This window comes from Vigna unguiculata, chromosome 7, assembly GCF_004118075.2.
Source record: "Vigna unguiculata cultivar IT97K-499-35 chromosome 7, ASM411807v1, whole genome shotgun sequence".
Taxonomy (NCBI): domain Eukaryota; kingdom Viridiplantae; phylum Streptophyta; class Magnoliopsida; order Fabales; family Fabaceae; genus Vigna; species Vigna unguiculata.
In genome coordinates, this window is record NC_040285.1 from 35,470,614 (window position 1) to 35,492,856 (window position 22,243).

Sequence of the window (22,243 nt, forward strand, 5' to 3'; positions counted from 1 at the left end):
AGCTTTATTAGCACTATGGCACTCATAACAGTCTGTTGTGTTTGTTTGATGGAATTATCTATTTCGAAGTAATTGCAAAGATAGATTAGGAGGTAAGATGGATATTCGTTTAAGGGGATACGAGAGTGAGAAAAAGAATGATTTATGCGATGGTGTAATTTTTAAATTCTGTGTTGTTGGAGTATATTTGATAGAATAATGATATTTTTATCTATTTTTCTTTTATTTACTTTTAATTTAATACTCCAAACAAAATAGATTTTATCTATTTTTTGATCCATTTTATCTACTTTTCTTTATCTACCATCACATCACACACTAAAAAAAATTAAAATAAATAATTGAAGAGTGATTCAAATGGTGATTAAAAGTGGATCAAAAGAAGTGGATCAAAATATTATTATCCTTTATTCTAATGTCATGCTTTGAGACAGACCCAAACGAGAGCATGAGAAGAGATATAATCTCATGACCTTGTAATGGATCGAGACAAGAGTATCGAGAGAAGGATTTGATCACACTTCATAATAAATTTATTAAAAACTATGTCCAAACTCACCTACCTTAATATTGATCTTTACACTTCTTAGGTCTGATCTCAGATACTATAGACCTAATTCCACCATAAATACTTCCATAACATTATTAATAATAAAAGAAAACAACTTTCATAATTACTACTTAAAATTTATTACAATACATTACAAAAAATATATATTATTTTTTTATTTTTTTAATTTTAATATTAAAAAAAATAATAAAATAAATATCATTTATACAAATATCAATTTATACTACTTTTTATATATTATAAATTTAGTCTATCATTTTTTTAATATGATAATATTATCGGTTTCTAAAATAATTTTAAGTAAAATATATAATTTAATTATTAATGATAAAATTATTAAAAAGTAATTAATAAATAACTTTTTATATTTAAAAAATTAATGAAAATTAAAAAATATTTAAACAATATTTAACGATTTCTTAAATCTTCAATAATCTTCAAATGATAATTAAATATAGTTTTTTTTCAATGATAATATAATATATTTTGTGGTTATTTTTGAGTTAAATATATTTTTTATTTTTTCATGAAAGTTGGAATTAGTCTTTTCGATCCTCTTGCCTAATTTAGTTTCCAAACATTAGAAATGTGTGAATTAAGTCTTGTTAATCTCAAATTTAATAATGAAATTTAACCATAATTTAACCCTTATTTTAAATTAGGGACCAAAGATAAGAGAACACTTATTTTCTCATTCACATAATCTACCAACAAGATTTTGCACAAATTTTTCAATACTCAGATTTTGTTTCCATGAATTTAAACACATGCATCATAATTGTTTCACATGAAAACTTTGCTTTGGTAAAAGATAAATTATTGAATGAAATATATTAGATTTAATTACTTTTACTAAAATATAGATAATTTTGATAATAATGTTTTAACATTTTATACATACTTATGTTAATCCAAATATTTAAATCTAACATTAAAGTAAGATAGGTGCAGATACCAACTGCTGTAAATTTTTTTATCCGAACTTAGGTGGGAGTAATGATGACAGCCCACACAAATATGAAGTACATGCTGGTGCTTTTGGTACCATTGACCCAATACTCCAAAGACAAAAATTTGAAGGACTTTATTAGGATTAAATATTGAAGGGCTTACATATTGAGATGTCCAATAAAAATATGATATTCAACTTTAAACTAGAATTGCAGGATCTAATAAAGATCCCTTTACAAAAATAGGCGTATGCCGCTTAATGTGACAAATACACGGTATTCTTTAGTAAAAGGCGAAAGAATAGTTCGCTTTGTATTTATCACACAGCTCCGTGCTTTTATCACTCCAAGCTGTTCCCATTTATAACATATAATGGATTTTCTTTTTCTGTATTGACCGGTGTGGGCTTTCAAAAAGTAGCAAACACCACAACAGTACCTGTCATGTGGCTAAGTCTAGAGTATCTTTTATTTTAGGTTTCTCCTCTTTCAACCCAAAGTCAATTAAAATGTCATTTTTTTTCTGCAGTGCTTTCTCCAGTGATGAACTTAAAGCCGTTCAAGTTTATGCTTTTATTGTAAGATACTGTTTGAAATTGGTAAGATACTGTTTGAAATTGGTAAAATTGAGAAGCATGAGGAATGGACAAAAGGGTCGGTATTGAGACCTGGGATGGTTCTCTTGAAAAATTTCATAAGCCATGATGAACAGGTTCTTCATTTTCATTTGCTTGAGTATGCAGAAGACTATTTTGTAATTCCTTATAAAATGCTTCACTTGACAGCACTAGTAGGGCAAGATGATGCATATTCTGAAATTGGCTTATTGTGTGTAAGATGATGATACATTGCATGCAACCAATTTTTTCTACTCTTCATTGTTGGGTTGTGGCATAATGCAATCCATTCATAAAAGTTTGCCTCATTTATCCGTAGTGTTGCACCATAACTTTACTTCCATCAGCTGAAAATTTATTCTACTGCTTTTAGGTGAACATAGTGAAAGTTTGTCGTGAACTTGGCCTTGGCCTTGGAGGATTTTATCAACCAGAACATGCAAATGCAGCGAAACTTCAATTGAAGATGATGTGTCTTGGTATGGATTGGAATCCTCGGACCTATAAGTATGGAAATAAACGAGTATTTGATGGCAGCATTCCACCTAGTATTCCCATTCACTTCAGTAAATTAGTTAGAAGAGCAATACATGAAGCTCAGTCTCTGACTAAAAAGAAATATAGAGCATGTAAATTGGAGGACGTTCTTCCTTCTATGACTCCTGATATTTGCGTTGTCATTTTTTATACAGAAAATGGAAAGCTTGGTCTTCATCAAGTTAGCTCCTATACTTCCTAAACTTTGCATTTTCATTTTCAAAACTCAAGAAAATATATGGCTCTTATTGGTTATTCTAGTCATCATAGTAATTGTTTTAGTCTGTATTATCTTATTCATCTATTTTCAGATTTCTAAATGCTAAAGCATTACGTGGTATCTTGTACTTTTGGTATAAATGAATCATACCTTTACTTAGTGGCTCATGATTTGCATTTACCAAACTCAAGTTTTTGTGTGAAATATATCTCATTTTTTTTTTTATGTTAGTTACTTTATATTCTATAATATGCACAAATTCTCTCAAGCATCTAAATTGAAACTGCTTGATGCAGGATCGTGTTGAAAGCAGAGAAAGTCTTCGAAAAGGGTTGCCTGTTGTGTCTTTCTCTATAGGTGATTCAGCAGATTTTTTGTATGGAGATGTGAGGAATGCACATAAGGCAGAGAGGGTAATACTAGAATATGGAGATGTGCTAATATTTGGTGGTGAATCTCGACGTGTTTTTCATAGCGTGCGATCAGTTTTACCAAATTCAGCTTGAAAGGAATTGCCGAGAGATTCTGGACTTTCTCCTGGTCGACTCAACCTTACATTCAGACAGTATTAATGCAGTCTAATCTATTTACTTCAAAGAATTGCTATTTATGTTGTTATAGACATATTTTTTATACTAACTAGTTATCATTGTCCAAGTGAATAATGTTACATTGCTAGCATGAATGTCACTTTTTTGTTTTCTTCAAATTAGTACTCCTTTATTCAATCAATTTTTTAAAAGACAAAGTTGCTCCGATAAAATTGAGTGTTGACACACATAAAGGATGAATGATTTAATTTGAATGGAAACGGATATATCAATCATACCAATCTAAAGAGGCCATACTCGGTGGTCTTGTTAAGTATTGATGGATGTATCATTTTGAAAGGTAATTATCCTGTTATTACCTTTCACTGTCAAATGCATGATGTTTGTCACATGTAAATTCTTGTGAAAACTACACCAAACAAACATACATAAGTTCGTATGAACTTAAAAATAAGTTGATGTTTCGTTAAACATTTGAAAGGAATAGAGAAGCATGTATAAGCTTATATTTATGTTCTGTTTACTTTGTTCTCTGTTAAGGGTGAGTTCCTGCAAGACCCTCATTACTCTCTCCGAGAAGCATAAACGTGCAGGCCACCTTCAATTTGTAGAGTAAGCATGGTTCTGTATTTCACTGATTTGTTTTGGTCTGCCAGTTTGAAGCTGTGACTACCTAAGAGGAGTGTAGAATATATTTTCATCTGTCTGTATGCAAACTCCTTCCCCAGGCAAATTCTTGGACCCGCCTGTGTCACAATATCACAGTAAGTCTCAAGTTCTGTAGACTTCTAGAGCGCAAATCTTATGAAGTGAAAAAAGTTCTGGTTATTTTATTTTATTGCATAAACAAAAGTAAAAGGTTTAATATCATACGTGAAAGGCTGTGAACTTAAAAGGGCTTTCCTTCTTCAAAATTCCATTCTCATCAAGCCATCTCTCTGGCCTGAAATTTTCAGCATCTTCACCCCACAAGAACTTCATCCTTCCCATGACATACGGTTGGAATGACACAAGATCACCTTTCCTCACGCTAAATCCATCTGGCCACGTGTCATCTGAAAAACAAAACTTACCTTGCTACAAAAGCATCATAAAATTGGTTAGCAAAACTCATCACTCACAATGATTCATATATTCAAGTTAACGATGTAATGTAGCCTTATTACCACTGGAACTGCTGGATGGAGCCTGACTGTTTCATTCAATGAGGCATGTAGGTACTGCATCTTTTCCAGGTTCTCTTCAGTTACTCTAGCTGCAAGTTCATCAATGGTTGATCCCGCTGCTACATTTGTTGTCTCTCTAATTTCTTGTGCAATCTTCTCCTGCACGTGAGAGTTCTTGCAAATCTCATAAAAAAACCAGGAAAGAGTAATTGCTGTTGTATCTTTCCCTGCAAGGATAAAGCTCAAGGAAATGTCTCTAAGGTACTTTAGATCAGTTTCTTTCAATTCTATAAACCTTGACAACATGTCTCCTTTCACCACCTGTTAAATATTCAGGTTGTCAACAAATTAGTACTATTCCTACACAAAACACACAACTAACAATCGCCATAGTTTTAGTATATGTGCTCACAGGTAAATTATCTTGTGGCTTTTGGTCTTGCTCTATCTTGTTTCTGATTAGTTCATAAACGAATTCATCCATCACTCTTAAACTTTTCCTAAGAACTGCTTCTGATCCAATGTTCAAGAACCGCATAACTCTCCAGAGAATGTTAAAATACCGGTACATGATAGCAGCACTTGCTTCATCAAACGCAATGGAAAACTCCCTGCCTTCTATATAGGTTCCACGCATGGTGTCCAGATCAACACCCAACATAACCTTGCATACAGAATCTAGAGTAGCTTCCATGAACAATTCCTGCCGATAAGCAAGAAGCGGATGAGACCGTGATTTGTGATTGTGAAGTAACAGAAAGGTGTTGTATTTTTTATTTGTGTACTGCAGTTGCATTAAATAACATCTTACCTGCATGTCAATAATATTATTTGAGATTGCAGCTTCAGACACGATCTCTGCAAGTTTTAGTGCATTAGACTTGAACGCTGAATTGCTGTAGTCTCTCAACATTTTCGTTGAGAATTGATAGCTTGCTGCCTTTCTCTGATGTCTCCACTGCTCCCCATCCACCGTGAATATACTATCTCCAAGAAAATCTGACAAGACACTATGGTGATACCAACCCTGCCACATAATGAAGAAGTTTTCGAGGCTGAATCACACACAAGGATATATGAAAAAGTTCGTTCACTTTCATTTATGTATACCTACAGTTCTTGATCATAATAAGGATTTTATCCTCCCCGTGTCGATAAATGATATTTACCTACAGTTCGTACATTTTATCTTCAACCGAAATATAATATTTAATGATAAGAATGGGAGTATAAGAGCAGTAAGAATCAAACTTCTAATGATTTTGTCATGCAATCTCTAGTTTCATGTCAAATTCAATTAGAAAACTTCCAGGTTTTTGTGATGGTTTTATCAGTCCTAAACAGAAAAAAAAAAATTCAAGTTTATATTTGAATCTTAAAGCCTGCATTATCAGTCCAAACAGCAATTCGAATTTGTATTTGAATCTCAGTTGGCACCATTAGTTCAAACATGAAACAACAACTCGGATATATTTTTGTTTCTATTTATATATATGTAAACGGGTGTGTATACACTGCTGCAGCTTTATAATTCAATGTAATTGGATTCCACAATTTTCTACTGTATGGTTAACGTAAAAGACATCTATTTCTCTCAATTTTTCACCCTTTTCCCTGTGTAAGATGTAGAATTTGGCATTAGTTAGGTTGGTGAAGTTAGAACTCTGCCAGCACAAAGTAAAAACTATTGGATTAAACAAATACGATGAATCTTTAGACATTTTTGCATCCGAGGCATCAAAGAATTTGCGGTTAATGAGATACCAAATTGAAGGAATACGCAAAGATGATAGTTACCTTGCCGTAGTTTGAGAAATTTGTGGCAAGGAAATACTCAATATTAACAGGGTTTGCAGTGTAGACCTCACTTCTGTTGAAGCTAAGCAACCTGTAAGTTTTTCTCTGGTTTGTACAGTCGATCATGTAATCCAGGAGTCTGGTAAAGTTGAAAAGTTGGTGTATGACTGTGCCAGCAACCGGATGGTACTTCCTTTTCTTGTCGAAAAATCTAATACCAAGGATTTTTACAATAACAGCAACTGAGATAACAGCTATTACTGTTGCAAAGAGTGGTTTCAGAGCAAGGAGAAAATCTGTGAGCTTCATCTCTCTCTCTCTCTTTCTGAAAATGGGTGAAGGAACTTCAATCCAAATACGTAGAGTGGATGCAAGCAAATTTCCATGATATCATACTGAAGTTTGACTAGTAGGTTTTCTGCCAAATCGGTCATTTTCATGGTTTCAAAGTTAATAATTACAATGTAGTATTGTTGAAGTATAAAGACTCGAAGCATAGTTTTTGTTTTTCTTTATTACTTTTATGTCATTTTGACTTTATTTTAGAAAGTGCTTAATCTTTTATTTTGTTTGTCTTTATTTTTTATTGATGTGTAATTGAATCTTGGATCTCACATCTTAAAAAGTAATTTAATTAAATTAATTAGAAATAAATAACTAAATGTAAAATAAAGAATTACAATAAATTTGAAATTCTTCAAAATATGAAATAAGATTACTTAAAAATAGGGAAAAAATACCTCTCAAAAATTAAAGAAAACAAAATTAAAGGTTAGTCAATTATAATATATCGGCATAGCTATGTATTATATTTTTTGATAAACATTTATTATTTATTACTTTTATATTTTTCTATTACAATATTTATCATATTTTTGTCGTTATTATTTGTTTAATTCCAATGTTTTATCCATAAAAAATACTTTAATGTAAGTTTAGAGATCTTTTCTGTTTATATATTTTTCCTCAGTGAAGAATTTAAGCGTACTTAAACTCACATTTAACTCGAAGAAAAGAATGACTAAATCTACGATTTAAAAGAAACAAATCCACAATTTCCAAGACTAAATTAAATATTTAATTTTTTTTGTTCATGAGACTTTAAATAAAAATTAGCTAATGTGAAGTTCGATTAAAAGAATCATCAACACTTTCAACAGAAAAATAAAGTAAAGTATATGGAACCTAACTTTTTTCCACAATCAAAGCTGTCGGCGCATACCAAAGTTTCTTCATTTTCAGATTTTCCAATATCATTCTTTTCTCTTCCACACAAAAGTATAAACAAATGAAAAAATGAAAGTCAGATGGAGAAAATAAAATTGACATGTACAGTCATTTAATCAACCCGTATTTTCCATGGAATACAAATGTGTAGGGAATGCATTGTGCAGATTACTGCCCACAAGTTTCTAACCAACTTCTACAATGTTTTCCCAATTCAATGAGAAATATTTTACAGAAAATAAATTTGGGAGAACGGTTTTAGCCAACAAAACTAATTATCTTCTCTTTCATATTTTACATGTTCATTCTTTCAGTCTTAATTATTCACTCACCTCCACTTTCTATCCCCTCTTCTAATCTTCCATTCTTCCTCGATCAGCTGCTGTAAAGAAACATTTAAAGGATAAATTTTTAACAATATAAGTATTCTGTTTAAATGGTTTATCTACTATCTACATTTTCTTTCGCAATACTACGGTACACATGTAATTATATGGTATGCTTTATGTTTTGTAGTCGGTGCATTAACAGAAGACGCGGTAATGTCTTTCCTGGTCATATTGTAAAAAATATAGCATATATAAATACTAACACAACTTTCTCCTGTGGAAGTCAAAGAACATTAAAAACCTAAACTTAAGCTTCCCCGTCAAAAAAGAATAAAAAATACAAAAAGAGGAATCAATAACAGAACAGTAAAACATAGAGTGTGTTAATGGGGGGTCACATTGAATCCATCTTAACTTGAATCCTCCTTAACCTAGCCAGCATCAAATATTTCATCTCCACGTGGCAGCCATGCAGTAATGCTACCAGACAGTGCAGAGTGAAAACTCACCATCTCTTTCCACCCCAGTTTCCACGACCACCTCTTCCACCACCATTGGAAAACCTATCATTTGAAAATCTACCGTTCCTGCCTCCACCGCCTCTTCCAAACCTGTTCCCACCACCTCGGCCACCATCACCAAATCTGCCACCTCTTGATTGATCTCTCTGTTGCAAACGTGGCAGAGCCTTCAATACCTCTAGACTTACATTAGCAGCATTTTCCTGACCTGATGAACAAATGTGTTTCAATGAAAAACATAACCAAGACAAAAAGCTATATGCAAAAATGAATTCCCATACTCAAATCCCAAAGTCAACAGTTATGTGGAAATTAACATCCAACATTTACGCCAAACTTTACCACTAAGATATGTATCTAAATCTTCAGCTGGTACATCAAAAACTGCACCATTTCCATCAGCAGTGAGTGAAAGACCTTTCACAGCCTCCACCTTCTCTTCAGGCAAAAATCTCCTCAAGATTCCATAGGCAAAACTGTTATCAGCCAATGAAATAGTAAGTCAAACAAGTTCAAATTGTTCACATAAGTCCATCATAATCAAAACATAAATGATGTTGATTTCTTAAGATTCTAGACAGTTATTTAAAGCAACACGTAAACACCATATGCGTAAATCAGGGGCTATAGTAAGGTTCTCACGAAGGAGTGAAGATTGGTTTCCCAATTTCAAGAAGCAATGTAACATAGTTCTCCATGGATGTGAGAAGTGATCTTTGCTTTATTTCGGTATAACCCTGCATATTATATGAGAAAAAATTCCAGTCAGAAAAATATTGAATGATTAAGGTGAAAAATAAACGGAGAAAACAAGAAAAGAATATTGACTCACAACAGCCTTTGCAAGAGCCTTTGCAAGCAATTCAACAACTGTTAAACCAGAACTCTTCAAAAGCTCTTCAGCGGTTTCTTTGAATGCAGGAATCACACTGCATTTATTATATATGTTAACAGCAAAATATAGCACCGAACACATTAACAAAGTTTGCAAATAACAAGCATACCTATCAGAAACTTGGGTAATCATTTCAGCAGCTTCACCTCCAACAGCTTTAGCAATATCATCAGGCCGCGGGGCAGATATGTGCTCAAATTTTACACCGGACTCTCTTTCTATTTTAGATATATTAGATCTTTTTGGATCATAAAGGGTAACAGCAACCCCAGTATTACCTGAATAAAAAACAAACCACAATATAACCTTAAAATTGAATATCACTATCTGATAATACACGAAAAAGAAAAATCCTGTAAATATACCTGCTCTTCCTGTTCGTCCAGAACGATGGATATAGGACTCTACCTCCCGTGGGAACTCACACTAAATCAAAATACAAATATCAACATACTAGGTTGTGACAGAAATAAGAATGATGTTATACATTGCACGTTTATCCATCAAAAGTACCTGGATAATTAACTGAACATCATTTATATCAAGACCTCGAGCTGCCACATTTGTAGCAACTAATGTCATGAATTTCCCAGACCTGAAGCCAGATAGAGTAACCTGCAGGGGACAGGACACTATTTAATAGAGAATATAAAAAACAATTGAAATAAGAACACGTTATGAAAAAAAGAAAAGTTCTACGTAACAGATAAAAAGACAACAACTAAACCACAATTCAGGTAATAGCTCACCTCACGTTGTGCTTGTTGTATGTCACCATGGAGAGCTCTGGCTCCAGGTAACAACCCTGCAAGCTGAGAAGCAGACTCCTTCGTCTCGGTAAATATAATTGTCCGGCCTCCACTGAACCAGAATCATAATAGTAAACATTAAAATTCAGTATAACTATAAAAGACATCCTAAGTTGAAAATTTGAAAATAAAAATCACCTGCTATAACACCGAATAATGTCCGGGATAAGTTGGGACCTGGCAGAAGCAGAACAAGGAAGAACAATATGCCTCACATTGGTACTAGCCTTCATTTTTGTATTTCCAACAAGGTCAGCAGTTTTCTTATCTGGCTTCAGAAATTGTGCAGCGATCTGGCATGAATACACATCAGATAACATTAAATACCTTAATTATAAGGTCCCATAAGCAAAAAGAAGAAATCATCACGTAGAAGCATACATGTTTAACCCAGTCTGGTAAAGTAGCGCTGAAAAGAAGAGTCTGAACTTTATTAACATTCTCAACCTTACCTGCAAAAATATCAATATCAAATAATAGACAAATGTGATACAGAAAAATCCTACCATCAAACATTTTGGATAAACATCAAAACTAAGGTAATCCAAATTAGAAAGCATTGTGTACTAGAAGATATGAAAAGACATTTTGAGAAGTTCTAAGGGTTGGGTGTAAGAAGTATTGTTGAATTGAAAACAGTTGAATATATCAGAATGAAAGAGACTTGGAGAAAAAAAGTCGTCCTGCCACTAATAAAGCATAGTCAAGGCTATAGGACAAAAAGATAATAAATTAAGCAACAAAACCAAGACAGATTAGGATGTTGAGCATATGAAGAAAACCATCAAATTATAACTTACGAGTTAAAAAAAGTGAACTCTATACCATGAGGATATATTATCACAAAAAGATGACGAGATAAATCATTCTTGTAAAAACTATAACTAACTACAACTAACCAAGCAATATCAATAATTTATAAGACGTATAAATAGTATTAGTCTCACAAACACAATCTTAATATATTTGACACAATAATTGATACTCAGCAACAACAGTGGTCCATTCATCAGGGAAAAGGAGATACCTAGAATCAACTCAACATCTTCAACAAAACCCATCCTCAGCATTTCATCTGCTTCATCAAGCACACGAAATTTCAGTTGGCTCAGATCTATATTCCCTCTCTCAATATGATCCTGCATCAATACATGCCAGATGAAAATCAAAAGAATTGTTAACATTCGTCTTCAACACACAGTAAAACTTTCAGGGTACTGAAAATATTGACATATATTAAGGAAATAACTGAGTAGCAACATATATCAACTAGTATTACTGCAATTACCTTTACACGACCTGGTGTGCCAATAACAATATCAACACCTCTTCTAAGCTTAATTTCTTGAGTGTTATACGGAGCTCCACCATACAAACAACAAGAACTCAATCCCATCGCCCCACCATAAACTTCAAAATCAGCATGCACCTAAAGCACAACACTACTTGTTAAGAAGGACAATAAATTCATCATACAATCAAAAATACCAGAACTCATTCACATAATCATACCTGACAAGCCAATTCCCTAGTTGGAAGAAGCACAAGAACGCTTGGAGTTCTCCCGTAGCCCGTCTTTCTAGAAGACTTAGCCGGACCATTTATTAAAGACTCCAATATGGGTAGCACAAATGCCAGAGTTTTACCCTACAGTTTCCCCATACGAGGCAAATGAGGTCAAATAAAACCATTACACCATTCAAAAGCATGCACTTTCAAATACAACTGATTAAAGAATGGTTCAATTAATTATATGATCCTGTTAAGGGAAAAAAAGCTTCCTTAAACTCGTTACAGTAAAAAATCCTTTTCCTAACCCCTACAAATACCATTATTAACTCTTTAGTTCGTTCAGTGCAGACTAAGGACTAAAATGGGATAATTTTAAGTATAGAGATACAGGATCGAAGAATATCTAAATATTACCTCATAAAAATGATATGTGTATTAGAAATGGACCTAAACCCCTTCAAACCAAACATTCGATTATTTTCTCTTAACCGTTAAAAATATGATCAAGAACTTTCAAATACAACTCGATATCTTTCTTAACACCCCAATAATCAAAGAAATTAAAAGACGATAACAAGGGTTTGTGATAAGAGTAGATGGATACCTGACCGGTGCGAGCCCGACCAACCAAATCAGAACCGTCGAGAACCAAATCGAAAGTCATGGCCTGAATCGGAAACAACGATTCAATCCCCTTCTCCTTCAACTTCAGCCTCAACGGTTCAGATATCCTGAATTTGGAGACCGCATTAGGATCCTCCTTCTTCTCTTCTTTTTCCTCTGCTTCCATCACCAAAGGCTGTTCCTCGGACTTGGCCTTTTTCTTCTTTTTCTTCTTCTTGTGGTCGTCTTCTCTAGAAGATTCGGGCTCCACAAGCTCGGAACCAGTGTCTTCGTCGGCATCGTTGGTCGCCGCCATAGCCTCTATATCTGAAGCCTTACGCTTCTTCGCCTTCTTCTGAAGCTTCCCCGAGACCCCATCTTGGTCGGGATCGGGGGTATTGGGATCGGAAAGAAGTTTAGAGGCGCTCTTCTTCTCTGCAATGATTGGGGATTGGTTTTTGGCTTTCTTGGCGCTTAGCTTCTTGTTTTCTTGGAGAGTGGTGTCAGTGACAGAGAGAGAGACTGAAGGCATGGTGATGGCGGCTGAAGGAGAAAGAGTAAGAGAAAGAGAGAGATTTTCTCCTGCTTGAATGGGGTTGTGGCTATGAGGTGCAGAAGCAGGAGAAGAAAGAGGAGTAAGCGGCGAACGAGGTTTTCGGGTTTATGGTTTTAGGGATGGAAACATTCTTATACACTTCCCAACCTCAAAACCTAATTCTCTTTTTCTTTTTTTCTTTTCTTTTTTTATTTTTTTCTTTTTTGTTTCACCACCGTGTGGTCACCTCAAGCATCAAAACCTAATTCTTTTTTTTTTCTACTAAATGTATTAAAGCGAAAATAAATAAATTCAAAAGTTATTACCAATCTACCATAAATAGTCAATCAAATTATAACAAATGTATAAATATATATATAAATATAAATGCATATTGTAATGAGTCTACGTTAAATGAGAAAATAATTTTTAATTGAAAAAATTGTTAAACATAAAAAAAATTATCTTTTATTTTTAAAAATAATATGTTATTAAAAAATATATAATAAAATAATAATTTACATAAGGTTTAATTAATTTTAATATTTTTCTTAAATTTAATTGGGTTTTTATTACATTTGTTTTATATAATAAATATTAAAATATTTCTAATTCTATCATTCTTTTAGATTAATATTTTATTAGTTAGATTATCTGACATGTATTTATATATTAAAAATATATAAGATTTTATAACTAATTTAAAACAAAAAAATAAAAATAAAAACTTAATCAAAAAGAATGTAAAAAGTTTAAATATTTAATGAATAAAAACAATAATAATAATTTAATTAAAAAAATAAATTTCTTCAAAATTTCTTAACTAAATATTGGTTTAAAATCTCTAACAAAAACTAATTAACTTACCGATGAAACTGTCACAAATCTTGATAAAGAAGTCTTTGTCTTTGATAAAGTAAATTTATTATTTTTCTTTTCTTCTTAATTTTAAGACACATGTGTATGTGAAATTTTATTATAAAATTATGTATAAAACAAATATATCCTTCATACATATAAAGTTTCAACTTTTATATATATATAGATAGATATTGATATTGATATTGATATTGATATTGATGAATGTGTTGTTTAGCATGAAACGGACTTCTGCAGAAAATAATATTGTTATAGTTTTCTATATGTGTAAATAAATTATAAATTCATTTTCATGCTTCTTATTTGGAAGTTATTTGCATATCAGATGAAAGTATTATTTTTTAAATTGTTATTCATAAAATATTTATAAAATATTTTTTCAATCAAAATTATATAAATATAATAAATCTGTTTATTCCAATGGTTAGGATGAGTTCATGTTAATGTGAATCTTTTATTTTAGTTTTATAGTAACAAATTGATTAGGACGAATCATGTGTATTGTATTAATTTTTCATGAAAAAATATAACATTTTTGTGAAATGTATGTGATTTATATGAGATCATGTTAATGTGAATCTTTTATTTTATTTTTATAGTAACAAATTATTATGATGAATATGTGTATTGTTTTTATTTTTCATAAAAAAATATAACATTTTTGTGAGATGTATCTGTGTATGAGTTAATGTTTATGTGAATCTTTTATTTTATTTTTATAAATTGATTATGATGAATCATGTGTATTGTTTTCATTTTTCATAAAAAAATATAACATATGTGAAATGTAAGTATATGTATATATAATATTTTTCTCTCCTCTGTTCTCTCTGCATATAAAGTAAAATATACTCATCATATAAATACATATATATTACATTTTTCAAGTTCATTTATACACATAAGTATAAAGAGAAAAACACTCTGTGGACAATAGAAAACAACTCAAAGCATATATTGCCGGCAATTATTTTTCTTTATGCTTATCTCTTTTGTTTTTTCATTCACACTCTACATTTTTTTAATATATTTGATAACTCCCCTTTACTAAATAATTAAATATATTTTTAATTTTAAGTTATAATTATGTAACAAACAATTTATGAAAAATGTATTTATAACATATATTAATATTGTGCAATTGAAAGATGTGTTACATATTCTTTACCTATTACATATTAAAATAATGTAATAATGAAATAGACAAAAAATAATCCATAAAATTAGCATAGAATCAAAGAATGATTTCTGCCTTATCAGGACATCAATGAATCACCAAATTTAAAACCCTTAATTATAAAGGTAAGATAAAATTGTCTTAAAATCATATTTTGTCTGTTCACATGCCAATAAAACATTAATTATGAGTCTTATAAACTTCTATATTGGAATAAGAATTATAAAAATTATATCTTAAAAATAACATGACATCATAAAATAAATAAATAAAAACAGTAAAGAAGAAAAAAGTTACATATTATATATATATATATATATATATATATATATATATATATATATATATACTTTATTTAAAATGTTTAAGATTTTAAGTTAATTAAAAAAAACACGACTTAGTTGTTATTATTTGGTTGTAAGTTTGTGTATTTTTCATCTAATTGTTCATAAGGATTAATGTTCATATCTATGATAATACTTTACAACCATCATTTCCTCTTAATATAGCAGTAGTTGCATGTTCCGAGCAGACTGTTCCCTCATCCTAAAAACTAACCTCATATCAGACCACAACTCCATCACAAGGTGACAACACTCAGCATTCTCATACATCCCTTTCAGAGTCACAGTCAGTAGAGTAGAAAAAGAAGTAAAAAGATAATCATACCTACTGAGAAATGCTCAAGAGAGTATGTTCAGATTATACTTGACACATCTCAACCTTAGTTTGGATTGAATTGATAATAGTTACAAAATAATAAACATTTGACAAATTTATGAATGAGTTGTGTTCCACACGATTGTAAGTCCTAAATAAAAGTGGAATAAAATAATTTTTCTATCCAGAAACACCCTGAGAGTACTGATACTGATGTCACCAAACTATCATGTTAACCGAACAACAGGGTATATCCTTCACTAGAATTGATAACTCTATTTGTTATTTTTAGATGAGATAAATCTAGTTTTAGTCTCCTAATTAAAAATCATTTTAATCCTAAATTTGAAAAAAAAAAAACACTTTTAGACTCCAAGTACTAAGTTTAAAAGACTAAAACCATATTTTCCTAAAAAAATTGAAAGATCAAGTCAGATTCCCCCAAATTTGATTCACAAAAACACAATTAAGCCCTTTTTTTATAATATTGGATGACCCTGAAGGAAACTGAAAGCGTACCCATGTTCTATTGATCAGAAGTTAGCTTGACCAGTGAGTAAGTAGAAGAGTATGCAAGGAGCTTAATATGAAGAGTAAAGTAAATAAGGAAAAACAGTGAATTGGATTATCTCGTTTGATGCTTAAAGTCATGAACAATTACAAAGAAAACCGAATTGATGAAAGATTTGACCATTGTTGGTCAAAATGAAACCAAGAAGAATGACCCGAATCACATCATATGTTCAAGTTTAAGGTTATAAAATGATGAGGGTATTAATTTACAGCACCACCCTCCAACTACTTCTGCTAACATTAAGAACATCATACTCAGGACAATAAAAAATTAAGAAGAAAGCAAAGGTTTTACACATCTAGTGTCTATACTTCAACATAAGGTGCTAAGTTTCATGGGTACCAAGGTGCATCAAATATTATAAGATGAAAAATACACAAACTTACAACCAAAAACTTAGAACAAATCCTAGAACCATAAATATAAGCCATTTCTGCTTGGATACCTTGTTCGAAGAAGAAGCACCGCTGCACAAATCAAATCCATACCAAGTATCTCTGGGGATAAACGTGTTGTAATAGAAAGTAACAGCCCTGCCATTATAACTATTGATTTTCACACTTTCAGGCCTCCAACCATCTGATCCGTGTCTATATAGGTACACATAACATATCTGATATGCACATGGACCACTTATTTGAAATGTATCTGAACTACAACTCTCAAATGTACCTGAAGTTGGATCATCCAGTCTTGGTACATATATCTGGTAATACGTGAAATAAATAAAATATAAATTTCCAGTTATTCAAATCAAAGAGTTTGATTTTAATATACTCAAACATAACATTTTTTACACTATTAATTAATTAGAAATTATTTTAGATATGACTTTCAAAACAGTCATTACAAAAACCAACAATTTTATACCAGATACAACGATTAGATGGCAATGTAAAAACTTCAACACTTCCAATACATTTTCATTAACTTCTTACTGAAATTAAAACTTCTTTGTTAACTACATCTGTAAGCATATATTGAGGCACTTGCCTTTTTCAAATTCCAATTTGAATGAGCTGTGAGCAATTTACAAACATATATTCAAGAGTCATTGATATGTTTATGGTGGTTTAGTCATACACATACCCAAATAGAAAGCTATCATTCATTCAATTAAAGTCAACTTGTATTTTGCTGATAAACTCAGGACACGTCTGACTAAAAGTAATACCGATCAATAGATTTGCTGATAGCAAAGGAAAGCTATACTTAGAGTATACAAGCTTTGACATTTAGACACTCAAACTTAATTAAATAGCTTGCCAAGAAGAAGAATTGTGTATATGTTGTGTTCCACAGTTACAATTTCTACACACAGATGTATAAGTAACTCCTACACTTTAAAATCAATAAGGGACATGAAAAATTAATCCAAGAAGAACTTGATAAAATATCAAGAAATGAAACTCAAGATTCACCGTAAAGCAAAGTGGCTTAAGAACATAAATTTCACCGACTAAAAAAATTAAAAGTAAAGGAAAGATGAAGCAACCAAATATGTCTGAGTTGAATTTCAATTGGTTTATTAACAATTCTACGTAAACAGACACATGAAAACGAATGAGGAAATTTCACTCAAACTATATAAACGAAGAAATTGGCGAGAAAGAGAAAGCAGAACCTGGTTTCCATAAGCATCCCCAAAAGCAATACTGATCTGATCTCTTGTATACCTAGGAGACGAACAACTGGTAGATATAACCACCAAGTAAGAACAACTCGCCGCGTTCTTCAGCTGTTTAAGAAAATATTGCCAAGTCTTCACCCTATTAAAATAGCACTAGAAAATTTTGAAAAAAGAGAAAGAGAGGTGACAAAAGGGTTCGGGAGAGGAAATAACAAGAAGTACCTGGATATAGCTGACATTGAAGGAATCAGCAGCATGAGGAAGAAGAGAAACAGATTGTGACTCTGAAACGGAGAGGGTCAATCCAGAGGCCAAGAAGAGCAGAAGAAGACGAACCTGTTTCAACATTTTTTTTTTGCTCTGAAAGCTGAAAGTTTAGCCAAAGGAACAAGAAAAATAAATAGTGGGGAATAGAAAATGAAGGGGCAATGCGAACTGAAAACGGGTTTTGTTGCCTCTGCCAAAAATTCAACCTTTTAGTGTTGTATGCTAAAGACAAAAGGCAAAACTCCTCGGGGGTAATAGGATAATAAAAAACGATTAATGAAAAAAAAAAGTGTATCTATATTTAATATACATAGAGTAAAAATAATTAGTTTATAAATAATATAATTTGATAATATATATATAGATATAATAAGTCTAAATAATATAAAAGTATATGTATATCATCATTCATGATAATAAGATAAACGTGTCCGTCGCAGTTTTATAAAGAAATTAGGATTTCTTAAGGTAAATTTTTATCATATAAATATTGTTCCCTTAGATTAAACTTAATTCTTACCTTTATGATTCACATCACAAAAAATTCCAATTAACGATATCCTTATCTTATTCGGTCCTTTAACTTCCTACAAATATAAGATCTAAAAAATATGTTGTTTTTCACGTTTAGGTTATTTTTTAAAAATTCAAGAAATTGAGCTTTTGGAAATGTTTTTTTAGATTTTATAACTTTTTTCAAGTTCAAATAGAAGACTTATATGAAACCTACAGTTTTTTTATTGAATCATCTAATATGATAATAAATTAAAACAACACATTAATTAATTTTGTATTACAATAAAATTTAAATAAATATTTTCAGTAATAATAGTTACCAATTTTCAGAATTCGCGATTTTCTCCTTCAGAGGGCTTGGCGTAAATCGCGAGGCATATATCAACTAACGTTAAATGTCCACGAGTTGCACACTTGTGCGGTAAATAATATTTTTTTAGAAATATTGGGGGCCAAATTAAATAATAATGTATCCTACTCGCGATGGAAGAATGAAGGTGTCTTTTTTTTTTTTTTTGTTAATTTAATAGTCACATTGAAATAAATTGTTGGGGTATCCACGTACTGCAGTACCTCCAATTTCGTAGATTATGGTATCTACGGATATCGAAACTTCCGATAATTGCTTTTTCCATAAATCCTATATTCTATATTTTGTCAACCAATTTTAGCCTTTTTCTTATCATTTTTATTTTATATAAATTTAAGTTGTTATTTTTAATGAGAATAATTTAATTAAGTATTATTTAATGAAAAATATTGCTTTGAGAACAAAAATGATTTATGAATTTAAATGACTCACAATTCCTTTTAACAGCCTGATTTTTTTAATTGGGTTTGACTATGTTATTGAAAATTAAACTCGAATACCTATCTGCAGTATTTTCACGTATGTAAATCTACATTAAGTATTTTATTTTCACATCACCAACTTCATATTTTTGCTTCTGCATACTTTGAACCAAATATTCTTAAAATCGGGTTCTTCAGCTGGTTTATTTCCACATCCAAGGTTATCCTAATTCAAATATTTGTCACACGTCTTTATGGGTTCTTTAATAAAGACGTTAGAACATGGGTTCTTTATGGGTTCTTTAATATCCAAGGTTATCCAAAATATTTGTCACACTTCTAATAAACTTGCGACAAACTCATAGAACTAGTTTTTTTGGTAAAGACAATTAGATAGAAGGATCTAATTAAAAACAAAATACAAGTTTAAGAACGTAATGGAAAAATAGTTAAAAAATAATTAAAATTTATGAAAAAATAAATATAAAATCAAAAAATTATAATTAGTTAATTAATGTAAAAGTATTTGCTTTAATAATAGACACAAATTAAACTGTTGAAATAATTAAACCAATACATAGTATTTACATCCACATTTTTAAATCACAGGGCGAGGATTCAACTGATATTTCCAATAAACAAAAAGTTTCAGTGACATTATGCTTCGACGGGCGTTGGTATACAATTGTAAACAAATGTTTGGGGTTTCTACCTGCACCGTCAACTTTTCTTTTGGAACCCAACCTTTTCTAAAATATCTAGAACAACTCTTGATTGTTTTACTAGGGTTTTTCTTCCTGCAACCCCCAATTTTTCTTCCTGCACCTTCAAAAAATAAAAATAAAAATAAATTATAAATTAAATATCTTCGCAGTCTGCATCTATAACAATATATAACAATATATAAAGAGGATTCTCTCTTTTGTGTTCACATCTCATAATATCAAATATACACTTTACAATATAATTATTTATTAAATTTTTTAAAATTAATAGTTACTTTTACCTATTTTCTATAAAATTGTTTATCTTTTTTCCTTCTTTTTTTATTCATCGACAATTATTCTCTCTATTCATCTCATTCTATTTTTAATAAATATAAATTTATTTCATATATTAACTTAATAATATTACATTATTATCATCTACTAATCTAATATCATGGCATCCCCAATCAATGGCGGAGCTTTATTGGAGCAGGGGTGGGCCATGGCCCCCCTTAATTTTTTCATTTTGTTTATATTATATATATAAATTATTTTTAATTATTTTAAAAAAATTTAAATTATATGTAATGTATAGTGAAATAAAATAAATAAAAAAATGAAATGTAATAAAGAATAAAATATAAAATAAATATAAAATTCTAAATATAACATTTAATATTAATAAATAATAAAATATAAAATAAAATGCAATAAAGAATAAAATTGTATTTTTAAGTTTTTTACAACTTATTATGATCTCACACTCTCACATCTTTTGTTTTTATTTTGAAAAAAAAAACAGTTAAATACAAATTTGTTATTTTTGTTTTCATTTCTCATTTGTTTTTTTTTTCATTCGTGAAGAAAAAAAAAGTAAATTTTTTATATCACTTGATAATGAAATATTTGTTTAATAGTTAACATTATTTTATACCATATGAGTCTTATATTCATTTTTTATGATTATGAGAGAAAAAAATGATTGTTCTATGTGTTTTTTTATAACTATCTTTTATTTGGAACTTGGTTGTCATTGATTTTTTCTTTTAGTGACTCTTATTTTTTCATTTTTTAATTAAATTATGATAAATTATTTTTTAATCTTAAACTTAAAAAAGAAATAGATATATTGATGAAGAATAAAAGAATGAATTTATTTGTTAAAAGTGATAAAAAGAAAGTTATTCGTGACGATGAAAATAATTCAAATTCAATATTTTATCTTAACCTATCATGAATCATGATACAAATGATCATATTGTTCAATTAGAGGAACATGTTTTATAATAATTATTTAGAACGTTTTTATATTTACATTGAAAAATAAATAGTTGACAATTTTAGTTTTAATTCAATTATTGATAAGTTCAAAAATCTGAAAAAACGAAGGACAATCCTTTGCATATATGTGATTTCTTTTGTATGTACAATTATAATAAATTATTTATTCATTTTATTTTTATTGTATTAGTGACACTAATTAAATATATAAATTTTGAATTTTGAATATATTATACTGGCTCCCCTACAATTATTGGTCAAGATCCGCCACTGTCCCCAATAATGAAATTTGGTATCCCAATTTCTAAAAGTTGGTAACACCGGTTTCTGAAAGACGGTAATACTGGTTTCTAAAAGCCCGTGACCCCAATTTTTTTTTTAATTTTTTTTATATTTATTTTTATATATTTTAAAATTATATTTATATATAATTATTTTATTTATATTAAGATAAAAAAAATTTCTAATAATCTTATTTATTTAAAACAATATATAAAGAGGATTCCCTATTTTCTGTCCACATTTCATAATACCAAATATACCTTTTACAATATAATTATTTACTAAATTTTTTAAAATTAATGGTTACTTTTACCTATTTTCTATAAAACTGTTTATCTTTTTTCCTTCTTTTTTTATTCATCAACAATTATTCTCTCTATTCATCTTATTTTATTTTTAATAAATATAAATTTATTTCATATATTAACTTAATAATATTACATTATTATCATCTACTAATCTAATATCATTGCATCCCCAATAATGAAATTCGGTATCCCAATTTCTAAAAGCCGGTAACACCGGTTTCTAAAAGCCGGTAACCCCAATTTTTGTTTTTAATTTTTTTTTTTATATTTTTAAATTATATTTATATATAATTATATTATTTATATTAAGTTTTAAAAAATTTATAATAA

General features: G+C 30.1%; 4 protein-coding genes and 1 non-coding gene across 7 annotated transcripts; 1 reads left to right on the forward strand and 4 right to left on the reverse strand.

Annotated features, from left to right (window-relative positions):
- Nucleotides 1–1,735: 1,735 nt before the first annotated feature.
- Nucleotides 1,736–1,851, reverse strand: LOC114192835. Its single transcript, XR_003606154.1, has one exon. It is a non-coding gene; the product is annotated as a U5 spliceosomal RNA (small nuclear RNA).
- Nucleotides 1,852–2,074: 223 nt separating this feature from the next.
- Nucleotides 2,075–3,549, forward strand: LOC114191413 (alpha-ketoglutarate-dependent dioxygenase abh1-like; the record flags this gene model as incomplete). Its single annotated transcript, XM_028080585.1, has 3 exons — nucleotides 2,075–2,233; nucleotides 2,512–2,856; nucleotides 3,192–3,549. Coding segments are annotated over 3 exons (714 nt in total), but the record flags the coding sequence as incomplete, so codon positions are not given.
- A 228-nt stretch (nucleotides 3,550–3,777) lies between these two features.
- Nucleotides 3,778–6,827, reverse strand: LOC114190068 (cytochrome P450 704C1-like). Its single transcript, XM_028078833.1, has 6 exons — nucleotides 6,410–6,827; nucleotides 5,424–5,639; nucleotides 5,025–5,315; nucleotides 4,613–4,933; nucleotides 4,320–4,523; nucleotides 3,778–4,192 (listed from the first exon to the last, which is right to left on the reverse strand). Exons 1-6 carry the CDS (start codon nucleotides 6,716–6,718, stop codon nucleotides 4,010–4,012), a joined length of 1,524 nt encoding a protein of 507 aa, XP_027934634.1. The 5' UTR covers nucleotides 6,719–6,827; the 3' UTR covers nucleotides 3,778–4,009.
- A 1,333-nt stretch (nucleotides 6,828–8,160) lies between these two features.
- On the reverse strand, nucleotides 8,161–12,981 carry LOC114191524 (DEAD-box ATP-dependent RNA helicase 7). Its single transcript, XM_028080739.1, has 14 exons — nucleotides 12,307–12,981; nucleotides 11,703–11,837; nucleotides 11,479–11,619; nucleotides 11,218–11,329; nucleotides 10,572–10,642; nucleotides 10,329–10,483; nucleotides 10,131–10,242; nucleotides 9,895–9,996; nucleotides 9,747–9,807; nucleotides 9,491–9,659; nucleotides 9,319–9,415; nucleotides 9,129–9,223; nucleotides 8,829–8,962; nucleotides 8,161–8,694 (listed from the first exon to the last, which is right to left on the reverse strand). The coding sequence occupies exons 1-14, from the start codon at nucleotides 12,835–12,837 to the stop codon at nucleotides 8,471–8,473; spliced, it is 2,139 nt and encodes a 712-aa protein (XP_027936540.1). The 5' UTR covers nucleotides 12,838–12,981; the 3' UTR covers nucleotides 8,161–8,470.
- Nucleotides 12,982–16,165: 3,184 nt separating this feature from the next.
- On the reverse strand, nucleotides 16,166–18,233 carry LOC114191526 (embryo-specific protein ATS3B). 3 transcript variants are annotated; one of them, XM_028080742.1, is made up of 3 exons: nucleotides 17,983–18,233; nucleotides 17,755–17,868; nucleotides 16,166–16,836 (listed from the first exon to the last, which is right to left on the reverse strand). In XM_028080742.1, the coding sequence occupies exons 1-3, from the start codon at nucleotides 18,106–18,108 to the stop codon at nucleotides 16,513–16,515; spliced, it is 564 nt and encodes a 187-aa protein (XP_027936543.1). In that variant the 5' UTR covers nucleotides 18,109–18,233; the 3' UTR covers nucleotides 16,166–16,512. The 3 variants fall into 3 exon arrangements, with proteins under 3 accessions (XP_027936543.1, XP_027936542.1, XP_027936544.1); XM_028080741.1 differs by having other exon boundaries at nucleotides 17,755–17,892; nucleotides 17,983–18,222; XM_028080743.1 differs by having other exon boundaries at nucleotides 17,755–17,899; nucleotides 17,983–18,175.
- Nucleotides 18,234–22,243: the final 4,010 nt, after the last annotated feature.

Bases quoted from the DNA above. Each gene is read 5' to 3' on its own strand.
- LOC114190068 (XM_028078833.1), bottom strand. From the start codon at position 6,718: ATGAAGCTCACAGATTTTCTCCTTGCTCTGAAACCACTCTTTGCAACA. The intron at 5,640-6,409 runs GTAACTATCATC...ATTATGTGGCAG, and splicing joins ATTTCTCAAACTACGGCAAG to GGTTGGTATCACCATAGTGT. The intron at 4,193-4,319 runs GTATGATATTAA...ATTGTGACACAG, and splicing joins TTAAGTTCACAGCCTTTCAC to GCGGGTCCAAGAATTTGCCT.
- LOC114191524 (XM_028080739.1), bottom strand. From the start codon at position 12,837: ATGCCTTCAGTCTCTCTCTCTGTCACTGACACCACTCTCCAAGAAAAC. The intron at 11,330-11,478 runs GTAATTGCAGTA...GTATTGATGCAG, and splicing joins GCACACCAGGTCGTGTAAAG to GATCATATTGAGAGAGGGAA. The intron at 9,416-9,490 runs GTATGCTTGTTA...TAATAAATGCAG, and splicing joins ATTACCCAAGTTTCTGATAG to TGTGATTCCTGCATTCAAAG.
- LOC114191526 (XM_028080741.1), bottom strand. From the start codon at position 18,108: ATGTTGAAACAGGTTCGTCTTCTTCTGCTCTTCTTGGCCTCTGGATTG. The intron at 17,893-17,982 runs GTACTTCTTGTT...AATAGGGTGAAG, and splicing joins TCAATGTCAGCTATATCCAG to ACTTGGCAATATTTTCTTAA. The intron at 16,837-17,754 runs GTTCTGCTTTCT...ACGTATTACCAG, and splicing joins GGGATGCTTATGGAAACCAG to ATATATGTACCAAGACTGGA.